We start from the raw sequence: 24,072 nt of genomic DNA on the forward strand, positions 1-24,072 counted from the left end.
TGCAGTGCCATAGGGATTCTCCAAGATGACGGCTGTGTGCAGGACGACAGCTAGGCCGTGGGCAAAGGGAAAATATTGATTCAGATGAGCTGGCCTGGGCCTCATCCTTCCCATTCTCGCCAACCTGGGTTTGACCCAGCAATTGGGAAACATCTTTTTTCCTTTTCTTTTTTTTTTTCCCTTTGTTCAAGTCCGGCCAGGGCCGGCCCTTTCTACCAGGCTTGTGAGCAAGGTTGAAACTATGGTGGTTCTGGACAGGCTGAGGTTTGCGTGCTGGAGGCTGGCCTTCAGCCCTGCCGCGTCCCTGGCAGTCAGTCTCCCCGACTGCCATACCCGCGACACCTGCTCACCAGGCCACTGACCACAGTTGTTCTGGCCTGGCCGGCTGGGCAGCCACGGAGCGCCCCACAGAGCAGAGGGACCAGGAGACGGCATTCAGAAGTCGGCTGACCCAACCCACCTGGGGAGATGGGCTGATGAGGCCAGAGAGGGGAGGAGACCTGCCTAAGGTCACACAGGCATTCGACAGAATCACTGGGCTTGTGAGACCAGACCGACCTGGGTCTTAACCCAGTTTAGGCTCCCTGGGCAAGCGCCACCACCTTTGTGAGCCTTGGTCTCTCATCGGAGGTTATAATGGTCTCTCCCTCTCCTGTATCGAGTTGTGGGGCGGATGACAGGAAGAGACACACAACATGGGGCCTGGTCCACACCGGGTGGGGGGCCCTCATCTACACACTTGACTCCACCAGCTTGTGTCGTCTTCGCAACAACCCTGGGAGGCCAGACAGTTAGTGACCCCATTTTGCAGATGAGGACACTGATCCCAGGAGAGCTGAGAAGCCCTGGACTTGCCAGGATGAGAATCTGGGCCTGGAATCTCTGGGCCAACATGGGCCGTAGAGAAAAGAACACCCTTCCGCTGTCTGATTCTGGCCCTGTTCATTGTCTTTGAGCTATTCTGTACCTCTTTGGTAAGTAACTGATAGGTGTGCAAACTCCATCTTTTACAATCCCCCCACCCCCACCCCACCACCCCCGCTTTTGTGGAGAAACTAGCTTTGTCTCCGTTTTTTCCAGGTGAATTTGTGCCTTTTTCTCTTTCTCTTCGAACCGGTCATAACATCTGTCAGATTCCCCCATTTAACAAGGCAAATAAAATCTTTAACACGTATTCGCGTCTAGCTTTGTAAGAGAATCATGATTTAACCTTTTTGTATGAGAATCATGATTTTGCCGTGCTCTGAAAAATGACCCCTTAACAGGGTCGTAGAAATCAATGCCAGATCCTTCTGGCAGCGGTCCTGTAACTCAGCCTCCCCATCGCCCCTTGCTTACCTCCAGTGCTCAGGACTCAGCAATTCTATGTGTATTTTCTAGATGATCTTCATACGGGATGCCACGTATCACCGTTCAGTTTACACACGAGGAAACGAGGGTTTAGAGGCTGAGCAACTTAGCCCAGGTGACACAGCTAAAGCCAGCACTCTCTTCCTCTGAAGCTGTGCGTGGATGTGTGTGTCCTGCCTCCTTGACTAGGTTGTGAATCCGGCTACAAGTGGAGTCCAAAGAATGCATTTGGAAATGGCTTAGTGGGGGAAGGGGGGTCCAGGTGGTGCTGTGGTTAACGAGCAGGTTCCAGAGGCCCCGGTAGGTTGCTCAACCTCAACGGAGTGAAGCTACATTGTTAACAGTTGGTGGTGTCTTTGACCCCTCCAAATCCTGAAGAATGATCCAGGCCTATGGAGTGGCCCGCCCATTTCCACCCCTTCTCATATCTACCCGCCGAGAAACGTGCCCAAAGTCAAACCACTTGTAAGTGATAGAAAAGCCTTGAACTTCAGAAGGCTCACGTTGCAACGCTGCAGTCTTCAACACCTGGACATAAACCCAAGTTTGTGCTTCTCAGCCGTGTGACCCTGGGCCAGTTATTTAACCCCTGTGAGCTCCTCAACCTCTCACGAAGTCGTTCAGAAAATGGAACCCGGAGAACGTAAGCCCAGTGCCAGACACATGGTAAATCCTCCGTAAATAGCAGCTGCTTTCCAAGGCCCCATTAGCTCGAATAAGGAGCCACTGCTTGGGAGCCCCTGCCATGTGCCAGGCGCTGTGGGAGGCACTTGAGCGACATCATCTCCAGGAATCTTCTTGACAACCCTGCCGGACACACCATTATAATCCTTATTTAACAATTTGATAAGTCACCTGCCCCAAGTTGCACAGACACTAAGCGCTGGACAGAGACGTAAACCCAGGTTGCCTGCCTCCAAGCCCTAGACGCTTTTCCACTCTAAGCATGTGTTCATTTTTGAAATGTTTATTCGTTTTTGAGAGAGAGCGCGACGCACGACTGAGTCCAAGCATGGGAGAGGCAGGGAGAGAGAGAGGGAGACCCCGAATCCAAAGCAGGCTCCAGGCTCTGAGCTGTCAGCATGGGGCCTGACGCGGGGCTCGAACTCACGGACCATGTGATCATGACCTGAGCTGAAGTCAGATGCTTAACTGACTGAGCCACCCAGGCGCCCCTTGTTCATTCATTCAATAATTCAACAAGTATTTATCGGGAACCTACAATATATACCAGGCACTGTTGTAGTAGCTAGAGGGGCAGCAATGAACCGAACAGACACAATCCCAGTGCTCACGAAGCTGATGTCCTAGTTAGGGGAGCAACGGGCAAAACTTCTGGCTTTTCAAGGTGAGGCTGGTCACCCATGCCACCTGCCAGGCCAGGTGGGGCAAGTGTCTGATGCAATTTTGGGGCCAGGGCTAGACTTGGCTGAGGTGGGGGGCAGGGGAAAGGATCAGGACTAAGTCATTGAAAAGATGGGTATACGAAGATGTCTGCTGAGGGAAGCGGAGGATTCTGGAAGGAGAATGGTCTCAGAAGGGGCAGAGCAGACCCTCTGGGACCACTGGGACTGGAGTTTCATGAGGACTGTCTCCCCTTGGGGTCAACAACACACAGAGTTACAAGCAGGTATTTCCATGGGTGATGATTCTGACTGCACTGAGGACACAGCCTGCTGTGGGGTCCCCAGTCTAGGGCTCCCCTGAACCTTCCAGTACAGGACAAGGGAGATATGCACCTCACCCTGCACGGCTGCCCTGGGTGGGCACTTGGGTGGGCCCGGGCGCCCTCTTGTGGCATCTCTTGTCTCTGCAGGGACCCCTTGCGTCCCTGCGTTTGGAGGGGCTTCCCATGCTTAGACCATTTCTCTGTCCCCAGCCTATACCTTTTTCCCTATTCCCAGCCTTACCAGCCTCCAGCCAAAGTCTGAAAAACTCAGTCATGGCTCTCTCACCTTTTCCTGCTTAGATATCAGAACCCAGAACTTGGGTGCCTGCAAGCCCCTTCGATCCTATCCTGGGACACAGCCACGTGGTGATGTATAGACATACCATCTGGTTCAAATCCTGACTGCATCACTTGGAAGCTGTTGTACAACCAGTGTGTGCCATAGCTTTCTCACTTTAAAAATGAGATTAATGGGGCGCCTGGGTGGCTCAGTCGGTTGGGCGTCCGACTTTGGCTCAGGGCATGATCTCGCGGTTCGTGAGTTCGAGCCCCGCATCGAGTTCTGCGCTGACAGCTTGGAGCCTGGAGCCTGCTTCGGATTCTGTGTCTCCCTCTCCCTCTGCCCCTTCCCCGCTCATGCTCTGTCTCTCAAAAATGAATAAACGTTAAAAATTTTTTTAAAATGAGATTAAATAAGACAATACTGGACAATTTGTCTGTTAAAGCCTCACTCCTATCCCCATCCTGCCTGCCATTTTTCAGAATGACTTGCCAGCAGGATTCTGGGTTAGATTCAGCCAATGGGAGGCAGCAGAAGCACCTTATTGCTTCTCCAGTAGCAGCGGATTCAGTTTCAATTCAGTTTTGCAGCCACCTTTGCAGATTTTTCTCTGAATACTGCCTCAGGACAAGAGGCAGCGGTGCTCTCCTGCACTTCCTGCAACTTCCAGACTCTCTGAAAGCTGGAGGCAACTTTCCCTAATCTTTACATTCCAACCCATCCAGCGGGTTCCAATACTGAATATTATTAATCTGGGAGGGCTTCTTGGAGGAGGTGAGGGTGTTGGAATGATGCTAGGCCACAAAAGCAGGCTTCCAGTGTTGAAAAATTTGGGCCCTGCCCTTCAGCTCACCTCTTCACAGTTTCCAGGGAGACAGTTTCCAGGGAGCTTGGAATCCTCATATTGATGTCACTTGGTAACCAGGAGCTGGTGGCTGCAGCCTTCTCTCAAGTTCTTTCCATCATCCTGGGCCCTCATCTCTGGCATGGGCTCTGCATGGCCCAGGTAGCGGGGGCCCAGCTGGGGAAGCACCTTCTCCCTGCTTCCCTTCTCAGCCAATCACAGGCCTCACAGGGACCACTGAGACTCTTGTTGATGGCAGTAAGTCCACAGAAAGTGCCAGATGGACCAGGGGCGGGGCACCCTCAACCTCCAGACCCAGAGGATCCTCCCGTTTGTTCTCATCCATGGAGTACCCTGGGGTTCAGCGTGGATGGAACATAGTCCTGGCCCGAAGGGCTCCCAGCCTAGTGCAAGAGACAGAGCGTACCTCATTGTTGCAACACGCAGATGTTAGCATCTGTTACATGCTGCCGGCTGGGCCGCAGACTAGCAAAGTCATGGCTCATCCTTGCGTGGGGAGGATAGCAGATGCCGTGGTATCCAACTCACTCCTTAGCAGTCACCTCTAAGCACCAAAGGCTACTTCCTCTAAACTCTGCAGTTCTCTACCTGAAGGCTTTTCATGCCCCCAGAAGCAGCCCTCAACCGCAGGGAGTGAGTGAAAAAAAATCAACTTAATTCTCTCACCCTCCGTTGGGACAAGTCTAGGATGTGTGTCTCCCAGAGTGGCTGGACGGGACGGAGCTCAGGTGCCCAGAGGTAAAGGGCTCCAACACCTAACACCTCCTGGCCACTTCCCAGTCTCTTGTCCCCACCCTTTTGCTGCTATTTCCTGGAAGCAGCTCCCAAATAAGCCATTCAAATCCCTGTCTCAGGTTGGCTTCTGAGGGAACCCAGACTGGCACAGGGAGGATGATTTATTACAGGGAAACAAAGTTCTGCAAAACTCGCGTTATACCTAATTGTATGCAAAGCAGTGGCCGACCCAAGGGATGGGTAGGGGAGCTGTCTGCCCGGGTACAAGCAATGAGGGGGGCTGTTGTCTGTAAAAAAGTTAAAAGAAGTAATTTAGCTGACCAAACGCCCATCTGCTTTTTATTATCACTATAAACCGGCCATTATAATAAGCTTCAATGATAAAATTCTCCTCCCCCGTGAGACTGATGGCTCTTGCTGTCCCATGTCCCCTCCTTGGCACCCCACTGATGCCAACTGCACTGAGGACAGAGAAATTGATTGTGGGCAGAGGAGATGGGGGAAGGCCTCATGCAGGAGGCAGCATCGATGCCCTAAACACACAGCACTACCTGCATTTCACACCTCCACGCTTTGCATATGCTATTCCCTTTTACTGGGACGCCTTTTGTGCCTCAGTTCTCTCCCAATCGTCCATTATGATGCAGTGCAGTTGGGTATCTCCTCCTCCAAGAAGCCCTCCCTGACCCCCAGCCTGAATTAGATTGCCTCCTCTGGGCTTGCACAGACCTCCAAGTGCCCCTATGTCATGGCAGTCTTCACACTGGGTTACCTTTGTGAGTTTCTTGTTTGTTTTTTTTTTTTAATCACCAGACCGTGGGCTCCAAAGTGTCAGGAACTACAGCCTGTTCATCTGGGGCCTGGCTCACAGTTGACACTTAGGAATGGGTCTGCCCCTGGGGCACCTCTGTTCAGTCCGCGGTCTGTACCCCCATCCATGGCAACACAGCCTATGGAGGTTTAGTGAACGAATGAATGGGTGCATGGGTGGAATTTTCAATAACCGGGGAAGACATTTATTTATTTTTTTTTTTATTTAAAAAAAATTTTTTTAACGTTTATTTATTTTTGAGACAGAGAGAGACACAGCATGAACGGGGGAGGGGCAGAGAGAGAGGGAGACACAGAATCGGAAGCAGGCTCCAGGCTCTGAGCCATCAGCCCAGAGCCCGACGCGGGGCTTGAACTCGCGGACCGCGAGATCGTGACCTGAGCTGAAGTCGGACGCTTAACCGACTGAGCCACCCAGGCGCCCCCCGGGGAAGACATTTAAAGCAGAAGAGACAGAGCAAGTAAAAGCAGGGAGGCTTGAAAAGTGCAGAGCTTCTCAGTGGAAGGGGTAAACGGTTTTAGGCCGCAGGCAGCATAGCTCAGGAGTCCATCAGCTTTAGCACCACCCACGGTGCGGTCAACATACCTGCAATCTACCTCAGACACTTAGCTGGAATCTCTGCCGATGGGGTTCGAGAATCTGGGTGTCCCTGAGAAATCCTGGGAACAAAAACATGTGGAGTGGCATGGGGCCAGCTAACAAAGTGAGGGGTGAACTGCAAAAAGGTGAGACCGGCCCGATTAAGTTGAGCCCACACCAGTAATTCATTCACGTAGCATTCATTCATGCATTCATTCATTCAATTCGTGTGTATTGAGCCAGGAAGGCACTCAGATATACCTGTGCACAAGACAGATATGATCTCTGCTCCCTTTTCACGGTCTAGTGGGAGCAGAGTCATGAAATTAACAAGCAAGCAAATAAATACCTGATATAAGGTCAGGTTATGATTAACGCTTTGCAGGAAAGAAAGCAGGGTAAGGAAGGGATTAAAGAACAGAAGACATGGGGTGCCTGGGTGGTTCAGTCTGTGAAGTGTCTGACTCTAGATTTTGGCTCAGGTCATGATCTCATGGTTCGTGGGATTGAGCCCTGCGTGGGGCCCGGCACGGACAATGCGCAGCCTGCTTGGGGTTCTCTGTCTCCCTCTCTCTCTGCCCCTCCCTCACTCGCACGCACACGTGCACCCTCCTGCTGTCTCTCTCAAAATAAATAAACAAACATAAAAAAAAAAATAGAAGAGGTTATCTTGGATGTAGTGTCAGGGAAGCCAGGGAAGTGAGAGAAAGAGTCACTTAAAATGAAGGAGCAAACCACGCAGATGTTTGAGGAAAGAACATTCCGGGCAGAGAGAGCAGCACATGCAAAGACCTGGAGAACAGAACGTGTGGGAGAGGAAACCTTGGTTAGGTAGCTACTGCAGTAGTCCAAGTATGGGATGCTAGATGATCAGATCGGGGTGGAGACCGTGGAGGCGGTAGGAAGTGGTCAGATTCAGAATACATTTTGAGGGTAAAGTTGACTAGCTTTGCATTTGAATCAGATGTGGGTGTGAGAGGATGGAAGTCAACGTTATTGCAGCCAAGGGTGCAGGGGATGAGAAGAGGGTTGGAGGGGATGATGTCAGAGAGAGGTAAGGGGTGTGGGGGGCGGGGCGCAGACCATATGCAGGTTTCCAGAGACCATAAGGAGGACATGACTCTCCCTGAGTGTGTTAGGAGCCCTGGGAGAGTTTTAAGCAGAGGAGGAATGTGACTTGGCGTGTGTCCTAACAGAATCTCCAGCTGCAGAGTGTAGAACAGACTTTGGGAGGCAAGAGATGAACTCGGGCAGTTCAGAGGTTGGTGCAGACATCCAAGTCAGAGGTGATGGTGGCTTGCTATAGGGTGCTGACTGGAATGGGAAAACTGAATTTACTTGAGCAAAAACAGTAAGCGGATTTCGAGAATCTTGTTGAAGAAATAGCAGGTGGCAAAAATCATAGAGGCGCAACTGCATCTTCTTGGAGGAAGCGGCTTCAATTCTCTGGGCTGGTTTTGTCATCTGCAAAACGGGGACGATAATGGAACACACCTCGCAGAGTTGTCGATAGGGTGATGTAGAGGTTTGGGCACAGGATCCAGCACACAATAAACATTTAATAAACTTTATCCTGGGAGCCAGACTGCTGGGTTCCGGTACCATCTCTGCCCCTCATTGTCTGGCTGAGTCATCTCGGGTCAAAATCACCCCTCTGTAAAACGGGGCTACCGTTAACGCTAACCGTATAGGGTTGGGTCGTGACGCTTAAATTAATGAATACACGTAAGGCATTTAGAATAATGGGGCACGGAGCAAGCATTGCATAAGTGCCAACTATTATTATTAATATATTTTAGTCATATTTCATAAACTCTTCCTCCACCAGCATATGCCCACCCTATTCTGAGGATGGGAAGTCTGTGGCTCAGAGCAAGGTAGCCTCTCCTCGAGGACCTAACCTAGGATCCCGCGTGTGTGGCGATCTCTCCAACTCCCTGGAAAAAGGAGATTCCTGTTTTAAAGGGCCCCGCCCCGCCCCGCCCCGCCCCGCCCCGCCTGCGAGCTGCGTGGCGGAACGTTTAAGCGCTGCGCTCGGGTTTCCAGTCGGCGCGCTGGCGCAACGGGTCAGGCGCTTGGAGCTACTTCCGGCGGCCGTGTTCGGCCTTCGGGCGTCTCCATTTTGGCCGCAGGTGGGGCTAGGCCTGGGCGGGCGGAGCAGCGGAGCGGAGCCCTCCGCGCTCTCAGGGCCGAGTCGGCTCACGGCACTCCCTCCCTTCCTTCCTCCCTCCGCCTGTAGAAACCCGGGGAGCGCATGGCGGGCTTGGAGGTACTGTTCGCGTCGGCGGCGCCGGCCATCACTTGCGCGCAGGACGCTCTCGTCTGTTTCCTGCACTGGGAGGTGGTGACGCACGGCTACTACGGCTTGGGAGTCGGCGACCAGGTACTCCAGAGAGGCAGCCTGGGGTCAGGGTGGTGGTGGTATGGTGGTGGATCCAAGGTCCGGAGTACTGGTCCAGAGCGCCTGGCCCTCCCCCCGCCGGAGTCCGGGCCTTGGGGCTCCTGGAACCTTCGGTATAGACAGCGGGTCGAGGAGGTCCTCTGCTATCCCACCCCAGCGCCCCTCAACACAGCTGGGACAACATGATTTTGGAACCCAAGGACCAGAAGCTCGCTTCAGCATAGCCTGGCAGTCTCCCAGGCCAGGATCGTGTGGACCTGACGCCGAGACAGGGGCGTAGCTCCCCTGAGCACTCCTCACCTGCCTGAACTCCGCCAAGCTCCTTCCCGCATAGCGGCGGGGGTGGGTGGGGGGGGGGTGCTGTTCCCAATATTGCACTCGAACCTCCACCAGATATCTGAGTCCGAGCACGTTTATGGGGGCCCAGAGAACATACACACCCTTATCGTTTTACTGAAGGGTCCCGTGCAGTCTGCTCACCGCTGTCATCCCCAGCTCAGGTTCTGGGAAACAGCCCCCCCACACAAGTACACACCTGCACCCTGCATGTGAGGGCCAGGTAAGGTTACCTCCTCAACAGCTGCCCTACAGGGTCAGCCCCTCCTGCTCGCAGGTCCTCTGACTGCCTCTCCGAGCTGGGGGCCTTGCCCTCACACCCAAAGAGCCCCGGGATTGCTGGGCCCAAGCTCCTGCATAATTCTTTGCTGGAGCCTTTGTTCATCTTCTCTGCCCCTGCTTTGTGGCTTTCACCCTCCACATCAGCTTCCTGGTGAGAACTGGGCTTGGCCCCCTTCCTGCCCCTTCAGTTCTCTTCTACTTCGGCAGAGAAAATATCCTCCCAGCCTCACTCCCCTCATACACGTAGGATTCCAAGCCTGCCCCTTCCTGTCACCATTCTTCTCACCCTCGGAACCTGCATCAGCTCTGGGGAGCGGGGCACCTCACCCTTTGCATCTCTTAGGGTGAGATTTTTAACCTTCTTCTCATTTTTCACTGCTTCAGTTCTCAAACTCCCTAATCCTGAGTGTCTCAGGTATACACTTAGCATCTCGGGTTTTCCTGTCCTGACACAGAGCTTCAGGGATCCCTCCTTAAATGCAGTTTGCACATCCTGAGCACCGAGAGGCAGGCACTCCCTTCCACTCCCTGCTGCCCCATTCCACCGTCCTGAGCAGTGAGCCAGACCGCTGCCCCATCTCACACTTCACCGGGAGTCAGATTAGAAGTACAAGAACTGTCATGGATGTCTGGCTTTTCTTATCCTCCTAGACTTCAAGTATCCCACGGGGACCCCAGATACACACTTAGCAGCTCCATCCCTGCCCCCTTCCAGGCTCACACATACTTCGTCCCTCATGTGGCATCTAGGACTGGAGATACGGCTGGAAAAGAAGGGGCAGCCTCACACACACACACACACACACACACACACACACTTGGAAGCAGAAACCATGTTTTCCTCCCAGATAGTTCAGTTTTGGGCTTTTCGGTCCATCTTGCACTTCACTTCCCTTGCCTTTCAGCATTCAGGCCTTGGGACCGGGTAGAGATGGCGCCCCGAAGTGTCAGTCTCCCCGCTTCTGGTGCATAGCGGCCCCAAGAGAAGCTGTTGCCTCACTTGCCTCACGTCACCTTTCTGATCTTGAATGGCTCTTCCACGTGCCCAGTCATGTCACCTCAGCGTGGCCTGGGAAGTCCAGGCAGCTGCTGTACAGGATGGTGCCGAATGCAGTGGGATTGGAGGGAGAGCAGAGGGGGAGGAACACTTATTTGGTCTGGTCCTGTCCTTGGGGCTCCTCTGTGGGCCTTCTGTTTCCCTGACCCCTTGCCCTGTCCTTCAGCTCTAACACTTCTGCCCTACTCTCTGCCCCTCCTCATGGACCTCACCTGGTTTACCTCCCAGCTAGCTATTTCTGGGCTGACAGTCAGAATCTGTCCCCCCAGAACAGGAACTTGTTACAGAGGGCCTGAAATGGCCCTTCTCCCCATTTCACAGGGACGTATCAACAGCAGATCTGCTCCCAGCATCGTCCCTTCACACACCCGTCCACAGCTCTGAGTTGCTTTGACAGCTTAGGGACACCAGTTCCTATAGGTCATTGCCTCCTTCAGCATCATCCCCTTGCCGAATTTTCAGGTGAACTGTGTAGAAAGAATGTGATCTCATTCTAATACTGGTTTAAAGAACAGAAAAGGTCCTTCACTGATTCCTAAAGGTCCATCTAATTCCACTGTGTTCATGGTGCCACGTGTTGAGTTCATACAGGCCAGAAAAAGCTGCCAGCCCCAGATGTCTTACGGGAGGCCAGGGAGGGTGGGGATGAAGGTTGTGAGAGGCACTGCCCACTGTCCATGTGTCCCCCTCCCCAGTGCTAAGTCGTGCGTGCCCTCTGGGGATGGGTGTTTGTATTGCACACTGGTGTGTCTGCTTCTGTGCCCTTTCTCACAAGTAATGCTAAAGCTCACATTGCACTTCCCCTTCTCTAACCGCTGCTGAGTCAGCGTCCCCTGGAGCAGAAGGCCTGTAGAGAGGCATCTTTCCTATCAGTTTATTTAAAAGAGGGTTTAATTGTCAGCCTTGAAACCAGCAGACTCAGCTGAGACCAACAGTGTTTGCCATGCCTGGAGGATGTTCATGTTGCCTCTCCAGCCACCTCCTGCTCCCCACCCTTCTAAGGGTGATAAGAGAGAGGAAGGTCCCAAAAGTATGTGCCTGATCATATAGCATATTGACAGTTAAATACAAAGTTGTTGCTTTTCTCTTTGGTTTTATCTCCTCTTGTTCAGGGAAATTGCATATGTAAAACTTGGTTAGAGGAGCAGTGAGGCCATTGGCTTCAATAAAAATTGACTGAATTTGGAGCACTTCCTCGAAGTGAGTGCCGCTCCTCCTAAGAGCTTTACAGAGGTGTCAGGTGGGTCAGGTAGCAAGGGGTTAGAGATGGCCATAGGTAGAGGTCAGAGAATCTTGTTTCCTGTTGGAGGAATCTAAAGATTTTGACAAAAGAGAGAAAATGCCCAAGATGATGTTTGGGTTTCTTTGGGTGGATTTTAGCCCAGAGACCCTGGGATGAACTCATGGTCACTGAAGAATGCTTAGGATTTTGCCTAAGTGGACAACTATCTTTACTTTTTAGGGGCCAGTGTGGTGGACCTGGCTGGGAAAAATCTCCAGCCATAGACCAAGCAACCAGGAGCACTGAAGCCCAAACCCAGCTGTGCACCTGACTTACCGTGACCTTGGGCCCTTCCCAGCCCCTCTCAGCCCTTGAATTTTTCACCTGAGGGTGTTAAACTGTATAACCATATACTTTGGCTACTTTCCAGCTGCAGCTTTCTGGGGGGCCCGATACTGATGTCAGTGCCTAGAAGACAGTTGAATGCCGTGTTTGGCCTGATTATCACCAGGGCCAGTCCCTCTTGGTCCCACCTGTTTTTCCCATTATCAGGGCAGCCCTTGGGCTGGTACCATCAGTTACCCGGCAGTGAGAGACATAGGAGAGTGAGCCTCATGAATTATCTATACTCCGAGGAAGAATTCTGGTGTGTTAAACGCTGTATGTGGTGGATATAAACATAAATTCAGAGGCCTCTGACAGAACAAAAACGAGGCATGTTGTCAAATTCTTGGCTTCCAAAGTAAACCTTAAATCCACGGCACTAGACCTATTAACAGGAAATCTACCCGGTTGGATGTGGGGGATTGTTTCTCTTCATCACTTAGTGGACTGTTTTGATTGGTTTCACTTGCGGTTTTTGTCACTCTCGTTTCTTTGCTTCAGGCCTGTGAGTTTCCTTGTCATCCAGCCAGCTTTTAAACCATGCCAGTTGCAACATCTTAAATTGTATTGGGGACCACTTCCCCCTTTGGATTCCTGAGCACTAAGGGTGACCAAAGAGGAGAGGCCCACAATTCTCTGCCTTTGACCTCCCATCGTCCTTGGTGTGTGTAAGGGCTGCGGTGCCCATTTTTGTGTTTTGCTGTTTTTCATCTTTGGTCCAGCTTCTCCCAACATACTCTCCTGAGTACAGAGCTTCCCAGTCAGTCCACTTGCTTGTGTTTAGCCACATAAGTAGGTATCCGTGAAAAAAGTATATAGAGTGTTTTTGTGTGTTTTAAAAATTTTTTACATGAGTGATACCTAGCTATAAATCACATTTTTTCTTAATTTTAAGAAAAGTTTAAGTTGTATTTTTGATCAATATCTGTATGATGCTACAATTTGATCTAGTCTGTTTCTTATAACTCCTATGTAGTATTCCACTGTGAGCATATCTTTTCATTTCACCTCCACTTTGGTGCTCATGACAAGGTTGTGACGAAGATCCCTTGTCATGACCCCTGTGCTTTTGTGCACAGGGTTTCTTCCAGGAAGAGAGGTTTGGGGTCATAGGGTGTCAGCTTACCTAATCGCACCAAATACTGCCAGATTGCTTTCCAGAGGGGTTGTAGGAATGTAAAGGGCCACCAGTGGTGTCTGAAGGTTCACATTCTCCCCACACCCACATGAACACCTGGCAAATAAATAAATAAATAAATAAATAGAAAAATGGATAATACCCGTCTGATGGTTGTAACCTGGAGTCTCATTATTTCCACCTGTCCTTCTCTGGATGCTAGTCAAGTTTTTAACAGCCCTTTATGTACTGTTATCTGCCGTTATCTTTTGCTTGTTCATATCTTTTGTCAAGTTTTCAAGTGGGTTCCTAATTTTTATTGTTCATTTTCCAGGCATTCCCTTAACGTGCTAGTTACTAATCCTTTTTCATTTGTAGCCATGGCAGAGTGGCTGCCTGTTAGTGTTGCAGTGTCTGTTGTTGAGCAGAAGCTTTAAATTTGGAACAGTCTCAAAGACAGTACTTTTTCTCATTTATGGATCTCAAGAAATCTTTCCCCACCTGTAAATCACTCTATTACTGTAGAAATAGTTTAGGGGTGCCTGAGTGGCTCAGTTTGGTTAAGTGTCTGGCTTTTGATTTTGGCTCAGGTCCTGATTTCACAGTTTCTGAGATTGAGCCCCAGGTCAGGCTCTGCACTGACGGTATGGAGCCTGCTTGGGATTCTCTGTCTCTCAGCCCCTTCCCACTGCTCACCATGTGCATATGAGTGAACACTCTCTTTCTCTCGAAATAAACTTAAGAAAAAAGAAAGCTTGGGGACACCTGGGTGGTTCAGTAGGTTAGGCATCCAACTCATGATTTCAGCTCAGGTCAAGATCTCACAACTCATAAGCTCGAGCCCCATGTTGGGCTCTGTGCTGACAGCGCAGGGCCTACTGGGGGTTCTCTGTCTCCCTCTCTCTGTCTGCCCCTCCCCTGCTTGTGCTGTCTTTGTCTCAAAAATAAATAAACTTGAAAAAAAAGAAAAACTTGATCTTTAAAAAAATAGTGTAGAAACTGCTTCTCAAACTTTAATGTGTAAAAGGAAAGTCCTAGAGTTATTTAAATAGAAAAAGAAGACATCATAACTCACAGTGATGCATTTTTACACACACCAGCTTGGCAAAAATTTTTAAATTGGACAGTGACGGGGTTGCTGACCATGTGGAATACAAGAACTCCTATGTTGTTGGTGGAAGTGTAAATCAGTACCTCTTTGGAAAACAGTTTGGCTTTATGTCATGAATTAAAAGTTCTTTCCTCGTACGCACTCTATGGAAGTTCACTACGTGCGTGCCAGGACGTGTGTACACAGATGTTCATAGCAGCCTCATTTATAACAGCCAACCTGTACACAGTCCAAATATGCATCCCCACCGAATGCGTACCTTGCGGCGTGTTCATGCAGCACCACACTGTATGTAGCTGTGAACTTCACGGCAGCGGGGTGCTGTATAATGGATCGTATGTGGTTAAACACTCTGACACAGATGAATCTCAACAGTATCAAACCACCACAGTAGCCTGGACGAGAGTGCACTAGAATCTTTATTTTTAGGTAACGTTTTGGTGCTCCTGTTACAGATGGTCCAGGTTCTGAGCTTTGAAAACTGCTGCCTTAGAATTTCGTAGTATCCCTTCAGGAGATTGGCCTGATTCTTGGGGAGGGAGGTGGAGAGGACATTATTAGTAAACCCGAGGCTACGGATTCTGGACAGGTTCCAGTACTGTGTCACAAAGGCAGGCAGCTACAAGGCAGAAAGCTCTAGAGCAGGAGTCCAGAGATAGATCCCAGACCTCTGACTTGGGCCTTTTGTTTCTGTTGACCTCCATGTCCTTAATCTGTGAAATGAGGGAGTGGGATTAGATTATCTGTGAAGTCCTTCCTCGCTCTGTGCTCTGAGGTCGTCATCTTCCTCCTCTCAACCCTGGTGTCTTCTCAGCCGGGTCCCAATGATAAGAAATCAGAACTGCTCCCAGCTGAATGGAACAGCAATAAAGACCTGTATGTCCTCCGGTATGAGTCTAAGGATGGGTCCAGAAAGCTCCTTGTGAAGGCTGTCACCGTGGAGAACAGCGTGATCATCAATGTGCTGGTGAGTCTCGGGGACATGTTGGTATCTGCTGGTGGGAGCACACGTTGTGATCACCTTTGTGTAGCTCATTTAGCAGTACAGATCAAAGGCCTTAAATGTTTGTGAGGCCTTTATCCAAGGGATCCTACTTTTGGAACTGAGGCGAGGCAAGAATCCTCAATATAAAAAAGCTTTCTGTTCAAAGATATTCACCTTCCGGTTTTATCAAGGGAGGGACTTTTCCATCACTGGGGAATGATTATGTAAATTAGGATAAATCCTTTCACTGACAACAGAGGAGGAAAAATGCTTATTGTAGGCCCGGAGGACTACTTTTCTTTGGATAAGCCTAGCTCTCTGCTATCCTGGAGCCCTTACGTTTCTTATTTCCAGGGATGGAAAAAACTTCCCCTCCACTGTGGGCCACCTCACCCGCACCCTCCTCTCTGCCTTTAGCCCCTGCTAACTCCCTCCCGTTTTTCACTTCCTCAAAAAGTGCAGTCCTGACTACCTACTCTCAACCTGCCAGAAAAATCTAAATTATGCCTCTCTACTTCATCATTTTATTTCCTTGCCTGGTACCTACCACAGTTTGTAATTAGGTATTTAGTGTTTGAATTCTGCCACTGGACTGTGCACCACAGGGACAGCGAACTCTTGTTAAGTATGTCCTGGTTGTCTCTGCGTGCTCATAGAAAAGTACCATGCAGTCTACATACGTTCCCATGTAAAGATATACTTTATTTGTTTTAACTACGAGGTAGTGTCTAATAACCATAACGTATTTATCCCTTTCTGTTTTGATGAACATTTAGATCTTGTATCAGACAGAGTTCTTAGTAAAAAATAACAAAATTGCCTTAGGTTAGTTTAAACAGATTGGGTTTATTACAAGAGGTGAAATAGCTCACTGAATTATTGGAAAGGCTAGAGAAACAGGTTCAAGGCTGGGCTTTCAAGACAGTCCCTCAAAACCAGGCCGTAGAAACCACTGCTGCTGCTGCCGCCCCAGGCATTAGGTGCCGGCTGATGCTACAGGCCCTCGGCACCTTCTCGTGAGCCACTGGTGTCTCTGTGCCTCCCCTCTTTAGCAAGATGTCTGCCCCTGGCTTTTCCACATTGCTGCCTCCAAGTCAGAGACGTGCATCCATTTGGTACCTCAATTACATGCCTGTGCCCAAGCTACAAAAGAGCCTGGGAAGTAGGTTTATTGGGCTCTGCCTAGAAAGGCAATATTCCTAAATCAGAGAAGCCCCCTCTGCATTGGAGGTATTTCGCGTATTACAGACATTCCTGGTATGTTTCTTTGCTCATGTATATTTCCTTAAACTGAGTATTTAATTGTTGTTCTCCACCCACCCACCCACCCATTAGCCCAGAAATCTTCCCAATCTTTCGTTTTCTGTTTTCATTTTTCTAGGAATGTGGCTCACAGCAGGTATCAGATTTGACACTGAACTTGGATGATTATGTCGATTCAGAACACCTGGGTGACTTCCACAGGTACTTCTAAGTGATGGCTTTTCCCTGGGAAAAAGAGGAGAGAAACAATGGAATAGGGCAGAGAAGTCGAGAGAGTCAAGAAAGGTTAATAGAATGGTCTTTGTCTCCTGGGCACAGTCACTTCTCAGTTCTCTTTTCTGTTTTTAATTTATTTTAAGAGAAGATTCACATGGGAAGTGCCACGTGAAGTAAAGTGATGTAATCAAGCGTCCACAAGTGCTACAGTGGCCTCAGGGGAGTGGGTCAGTCAGAAGAGGCTCCTGGAGAAAAGGTGTACCTGATTGGATCTCCGCTTCCAACTTTGTTTTCTTTTGAATGGACTTTATTTTTTAGCGCAGTTTTAGGCTCACAGTGAACGAGCGCAAAGAGTTGCCATGAACACCTTCCCCTCCAACCACCCCCACACGGCCTCCTTCACCGTCAGCGTCCTGCACCAAAGTGCTCCATTTGTTATAGTGGAAGAACCTCCATCAATACACATCCTCACCCGGACTCCATAGTTGACCTGCAGGTTCACTACGGGGAATGTTGGAGTATGTTTGCTTCTCTAAGAAACTGCCGTGCTGTCTTCCATGGTGGCAGTACCATTTCGCATTCCCACCAGCAACGTATGAGAATCCCTGTTGCTCCACAGCCTTGTAAGCGTTTGGTGGTGTCGGTTTTGCAGATTTGGCCATTCTGATAAGTGTATGGTGGTACCTTGTTGTAATTTACAGTTCCCAAGTGACACATGATGCCGAGCATCTTTCCATATGCTTTCTTGCCATCTGCACATCTTCTTTGGTGAGGTGTTCATTTGGGTCTTTGGCCCATTTTTTTCATTGGTCTGTTCTCTTACTGTTGAGTTGTAGGAGTGCTTTGTATATTTGGGGTACAGTCTTTTATCATATGTGAGTTTTGCAAATATCTTCTCCCGGTCTGGCTTATTTTCTCATTCTCCTAACGTTTTATTTTGAAATTTGCTACCCCACAGAAAGGATGGTTTGTAAAAATATTACAGTGAACGCTCGCATACCTGTCATCTCTGTTGACCAGTTTTTAACGTGTTGCCACATTTGCTTAGTTTTGCTGTGTGCTGTTCTGTCCTTGAACCACCTGAGAATTATTTCCACACTTTATGAACCTTCACCCCTAAGCTCAAGCAGTATCTCCGTATTCATCAAGGGCACCTCCTATATAACCTTAACATAGTTATCACGCTCAGGAAATGAAACGTAGATAGTCCTTTTTTTTTTTTTTTTTTTTTTTTTTTTTAATTTTTTTTTCAACGTTTTTTATTTATTTTTGGGACAGAGAGAGACAGAGCATGAACGGGGGAGGGGCAGAGAGAGAGGGAGACACAGAATCGGAAACAGGCTCCAGGCTCCGAGCCATCAGCCCAGAGCCTGACGCGGGGCTCGAACTCACGGACCGCGAGATCGTGACCTGGCTGAAGTCGGACGCTTAACCGACTGCGCCACCCAGGCGCCCCTAGATAGTCCTTTAATACACAGTCTGTTGATATTTCTGCGGTCATCCTGGTGGTATCCTTTTTAACTAGTCTTTTGGCTCTTTGGGGTTTTTTCTTACCCAACCAAACATCACATATTGCATTTATTTTCCTGGCTCTTTAATTACTTTTAATCCAGAACAGTTTCCTAGATGTTTATTTTCCATGGTTTTGGTATTTTTGAAAAAGACTTGAGGTCAGTTGTTGTGTAGGAGGTTCAGATTGTTTCCTCGTGATCAGGTTTATTAGCTTATTTCCTCCTCATTTGATTCCGGTTGAACATTTTTGCCAAGAGCACCACATAGGTGAGGCTGTGCTCTCAGGGTGTTTGCATCAGGCATAGACATCTGTCTTGTTGACTTGGTTCATTTTGATGACTTGGTTAGGACAGTGTCTGCCAGCTCTTTCTATAGTGAAGGCATCTGTTTTCCTTTGTGTTTCATAAGCGATCTGCGGGATTGTGCTAGCAGACCATACTGTTCTGCCTCCTAACGGTCTTTTACCCGGTAGTTTTGGCATCTGTGGATGATTCTCGCCTGAGTCAGTTACTACAGTGATGTTTGTAAGGCAGTAATTTTCTACTCTAATCATTCTAACTACATTTATCAGCATTTTTTATAAAAAAGAGTTTTCTATTCTCCCTGTCCCCTTTATTTTTATTTCTTTTAAATACCAGTGTAGACAATGGATTCTTTTTTATTCTAAGTTATGGTCCATTTCTATCATGCTTTGGATGCTTCAGTTGTTCCAGAGTTGGCCAGTGGGAACCCTTTCAAGCTGCCTCTTTGTCCTTTTGACATGTCCCCATCATTCTTAGAGCGTTTCACACTTTCTGGCACAATAAAATATTCCCGCCTTCCCTTGTAATTTCCTTGCCCCTGCCTTGTAATCAGCCAGTTTTCTAGGGAGCCATGATGTCTGTTAGTGGGGAATCATATTTAACAACCAAAATCTGGGCCCTGAATGTGCTCATTAATACAAGGATACTATTGCTTCCATGCCCTGTAGATGAATAGAGCTTGAAAGCTTTTTCCTTAAAGTCTTTTCTTAAATTTTAAACTGATGCTTTCATTTTTAATCTAACACCAAGGGATTCTTAACTCTCTTATTCCGTATTTGTATCCTTCTGTGGCGTGGACCCTGATTTCCAACAGCATCAGCATATTTACTCATTTGTTTGATCCTGAAGTACACACAGTTTCTGAACTGCGACGTCAGTGCCAACGAAGAACAAATCAACCCAGTAAAGTTCCAAGTATAATTTCTTTCCAATTCTTTTGTTCTTCAACTGTGTCCCACTGAGGATGTTATAGTCAGAGTATTGTGTTCAAAATGTACTTAGATTAATGCTGCTTTCTCCATAGGTGTAATGACATTGTCTGTTACATAGTCAGGCCCAATTATTTCCACTTTATTCCATTTTAGGGACTTTGTTGCCATCCTCATCAGCCTCCTTGATTAGAGGAAGCCCGGCATCACCGTAAATTCAGTCACCAGAACTGCCTAGAAACCCTGTTGTGGGGTTTTTTTTAGTGTTTGTTTATTTTTGAGACACACACACACACACACACACACACACACACACACACATTGACCAGGGGAGGGGCAGAGAGACAGAGGGAGACACAGAATCAGAAGCAGGGCTCCAGGCCCTGAGCTGTCAGCATAGAGCCCGACACGAGCTGTCACGAACTGTGAGGTCATGACCTGAGCCGAAGTCGGACGCTTAACCAAGCCACCCAGGCATTCCTGTGTTGTATTTTATTATATCTAACCCCCTCCACTCCTCTCAGACTTCCAAATCACCTGCCTCCATCATTGTCTCTGCCCCCTTCCATGTGGCCTTTACGTGAGGAGATGCCTACTTCTGTTCCTGCTTACCACCTTTCAGTCGATTTCCCACCCAGTAGTCGGACCAGCCTTTTAAAACAGATAATAAGATTGTGGCTAAAACGCTTGCTTGAAATCCTTCAGTGGTACCATTTCACTCATGTTAGGATGGCTACTGTCAAAAAAAAAAAAAAAAAAAAACACAAGTGTTGGCCAGGATGTGGAGCAGTTGGAATGCTTGTGCACCATTGGTGGAAACATAAAATGGTGCAGCCACTATGGAAAACAGTGTTGTGGTTCCTCACAAAATTAAGTTACCATGGGGTCCAGCAATTCAACTTCTGGGTATAACCGGTAACATTGAAAGCAGGGTCCAGAATAGATATTTGCACACACATGTTCATAGAAGCATTTATCATACCAGCAGAAGTTGGAAGCCATGTAGGTATCCGTGAATACCTAGAACAGATGCGGGGGTAAACAAAATGTAGTGTATACATACAATGTGGTCGGTGACTACATTTGTGCAGCTTTAAGAAGGAAGGAGAAGCTGACACATGCTGCAACGTGGAATAACCTCGAGGGCCTTACGCGGAGCAAAATAAGCCACCCACAAGCAGACAGACACTTAGTATGATTCCGCTTAGATGAGGTGCCTATAGTAGTCAAATTCATAGAGACAGAAAGTCAAATCGTGGCTGCCAGGGGCTAGGAACGTGGAGAATGGGGAGTTACTGTTTAATGGGGACAGAGTTTCAGTTTTGCAAGATTTCTGAAGACGGACAGTGGAAGCGATGGCACAGTAACGTGAATACACCACTGAACTGTATGCTTAAAGATGGTTACGAGGGTAAATTTTGTATGTATTTTCTCGCAGTTAAAAATTCTTGTTAATCTGAAAGATACCTGAAACCCTTCAGCGAATGTCGGTTGCTCTTAGAATAAAGAACAAACGCCTTGAGGAGGCCTAAAGCATAACCCCGTCCTGGACCACTTCGCCCCTAGTTCCTGTGTCTCGGCCTCCGTGCCCTGCTTCCTCTCCCTTCTGCAGAGCTCTTCCCTGTGCCTAGAATACTCTCCCCAGCTCCCCATGCAGCCAACTCCTGTTCTCCCTTCAGTTCCCATTGAAGAGTTCTTCAGAGAAACCTCTCCTGCTCCCCACCACGTTTGAGCTTTCGAAACACCCTTTTCAGCATTTACGAAGTGGGTGTTCTATGATCAGGGTCGGTCGCTCTCCCCCACCGGCTGTGATCCCCTTGAGGGCAGGGCCCGGGTCTGTTTCGCGTATAGTGGACTGTGGCATGGAAGAGAGAGGCGAGGCCAGCCCAGAGCTGCTGTTGTGGGCGCTGCCCGCTCCGTGACTCCCACGCTCCTAAAGTGGGTAAGGGAAGGACTGGGAGTCTTTCTCTTGATTCTTCGTTCTGGAATTCTATTGTGGGAGAAGGTGGAAGAACCCAGGTACCGTATGAGGCTGCTCATGCTCATTGCAGCTTTTAGCCCTGAGCGGTGCTGAGAGAAAAAGTGACCGTGTCTCCATTTCTTTTTTGTGAATACGTTTTTGGTGTTGGGGCTTTGTGTTGGGGGAGTATTTTGTTTTTTGTTTACTGTGAAATGAGGGACCAACAGTACTACCTCGCGGCGTTGTGAGAACAAAACAAGATGTCGGCACAGAGTGTTCGGTGCTGGGTGCAGCAGCTCTTAGACATGCAAAGGGGAAAAATCTGATCACCGGGAATCATCTCCATGGAAACTGAGGCTCTGTGAGCTGGCGTGTGGATCTGCCTCTTAATCATAAGGCTCTCTCCCTCTCTGCTCTGTCTTATTGCCGGCGACACTGAAGTGCCTGCTTCTAGTCACCTTCCCCCACCGGGCCCTCCTCTTTCGGTCTTCATGGCATGTCTTGTCCACTCTGGGTGGGGACTTGTGCCCCTTGGTGAGCAATCTCGGATTTGCTAAGGGGTCCGAACCTGTTCCTTACTGCCAAGCCTCTTCTCTTTCCAGTCCTTCAGGATGACAGGCCACAGGCTGTCTTTTGCTGCTACCAAAATGGCAGTGCTACTGAGGCTTAGAAATTGTGCAGAACTTCTTCAGTACTTGGCAGTTTTTAAATCAGACCTGAGCTCTATAGGTAAACACACACCCTCCAGAGGGAGATCGTAGGCCTTCCGGCCGGCCGTATCACACACAACCTCATCTGATTGAAAGGAAAGGGGACTTAGATTTATCCCTTCCACCCAGCTTGCTCAGGGAAGCAGCAAGGTCCCCATAATTCTAGGTTCTGAGCAAAACCCTGATCTTTATAGGGATGTAGAGACCACAGGCCCATAGATCTCCCAAGGCCTTGTAGGTGTTAGACTTTTGAACCACGGAACTCTTTTTCAAGCACAGTGTTCTTTAGGATTGACATATTAAACTAGTTAAAGTAAAATTGCTCCGATGGAAAGGGTAGGGGCAGGAAATGAAGATCCCTGGGTCCCATCCACTTGGCTTTCTCTCTTGTTCTCCTTGGGCCCCCTTCTGTGCAAGAGAAAACTCGAAATTGCTGGTCTAGTTTAATATTCTCTGTTCTTCTTATGGTTATAAATATTAAACCTTTTATTTTGAGATAATTATAGTCTTCTTGTAAGAAATAATACAGACATTTTTTCGTATCCTTTATACGTTTTACCTCAGTGATAACATTGTACAAAACCTTACTGGATACTACAGCCAGGATGTTGACATTGATATAATGATACAAAGCCTTTCTATCACCGTAATGATCCCTTTTGATGCCCTTATGTGGCCACCCCACTCCCTTCCCATCCCTAACTCCCTGGCAACCGCCATTTATTCTCCGTTTCTAAAATTTTCTCATTTTCAAAAATGTCCTATACATGGAATCATACAGTATGCAAGCTTATGGGATTGGCTGTTCTCAGCGTAGTGCTCTTGTCATCCCTCTGAGTTGTTGCATGCATTGATAGTGTGTTCCTGTGTAAAGCTGAGTGGCACTTCGCCGCATGGGCGTGCAACAGTTTGTGTAACTATTCACTCCTTGAAGGATATCTCATTGTTTCCATTGTTGCACCGTTACAAATGAAGGTACTCAGGATGTTCCCGTGCAGGCTTCTGTGTGGACGTGATTCTCCCTTCTCTGTGATAAATGCTCAAGAGCACGATAGTAGTTGCATGTTTAGTTTTTTAAGAAACTGCCAAATGATTTTCTACGGTGTCTGTACCATTTTATGTGTCCACTGCCGGTGTGTGAGTAACATGGTTTCCCCGCACCTTCACCAGCATCTGGTGTGGTCACTCTTTCATTTTAGTTATTCTGACACGTAGTGATATCTCATCGTGGTTTTACTTTATATTAACCTAATGGTTAACAATGAGCGTCTTTTCGTGTGTATCTGCCGTCCGTGTGTCTTCTTTGGCAAAATGTCTGTTCGTGTCTTTTGCCCATTTTGTTTGGATTGGTTGGGTGGGTTTTTTTGTTTTGATTTTTTTTTAACTGTTGCTCATTTGAGAGTTTTTATATTTTTTAGATGCAAGTCCTTTCTGAGATGGTAGCTTATAAATGTTTTCTACCAGCCTGTAGTTTGTTTCTTCATTCTCTTAATAGGGCCTTTCACAAAGCGGACCTTTTTAATTTTGCTAATATTTATTTTATCAATTTTATGGGTTATGCTTTTGGTGTCAAGAACACTTTGCAAACTACCTCTAGCTCCCCAAGATTTTCTATGGTTTTTTTTTTTTAATGATTTTATAACAAGCAACATCTTTTATTTGTTTTTTAATTTTTTTTCATGTTTTATTTATTTATTTATTTTTTGAGAGACAGAGGGAGGCAGATCGTGAGTCAGGGAGAAGCAGAGAGAGAGAGGGAGACACAGAATCCGAAGCAGGCTCCAGGCTCTGAGCTGTCAGCACAGAGCCCGACGCGGGCCTCGAACTCCCAAACCATGAGATCATGACCTGAGCCGAAGTCGGACGCTCAACCGACTGAGCCACCCAGGCATCCCTCCTATGTTTTTTTCTAAACGTTTTATAGTTTCATGTTTTAGAATTAAGTCTGCGGTCGGTTTTAAGTTAATTTCTGTAT

General features: G+C 48.3%; 1 protein-coding gene across 3 annotated transcripts in view; it reads left to right on the forward strand.

Moving 5' to 3' along the window:
- The first annotated feature begins 4,228 nt into the window (after window positions 1–4,228).
- Window positions 4,229–24,072, forward strand: part of PSMF1 (proteasome inhibitor subunit 1) — a 46,638-nt gene continuing 26,794 nt past the window's right edge. Inside the window, exons 1-4 of one of the 3 annotated variants that reach the window (XR_006200506.1) lie at window positions 4,229–4,401; window positions 8,550–8,693; window positions 15,035–15,187; window positions 16,587–16,669. Coding sequence is in view for 2 of the 3 variants with exons in the window: in XM_042931372.1 (XP_042787306.1) it covers window positions 4,297–4,401; window positions 8,550–8,693; window positions 15,035–15,187; window positions 16,587–16,669 (485 nt within the window). In the remaining variant the exon portion in view is untranslated. Of the gene's footprint in view, window positions 4,402–8,351; window positions 8,443–8,549; window positions 8,694–15,034; window positions 15,188–16,586; window positions 16,670–24,072 lie in introns of those variants that run through there. The other 2 variants (XM_042931372.1, XM_042931373.1) reach the window with 2 other exon arrangements.

The sequence above is a fragment of the Panthera leo genome, chromosome A3 (assembly GCF_018350215.1).
Source record: "Panthera leo isolate Ple1 chromosome A3, P.leo_Ple1_pat1.1, whole genome shotgun sequence".
Taxonomy (NCBI): domain Eukaryota; kingdom Metazoa; phylum Chordata; class Mammalia; order Carnivora; family Felidae; genus Panthera; species Panthera leo.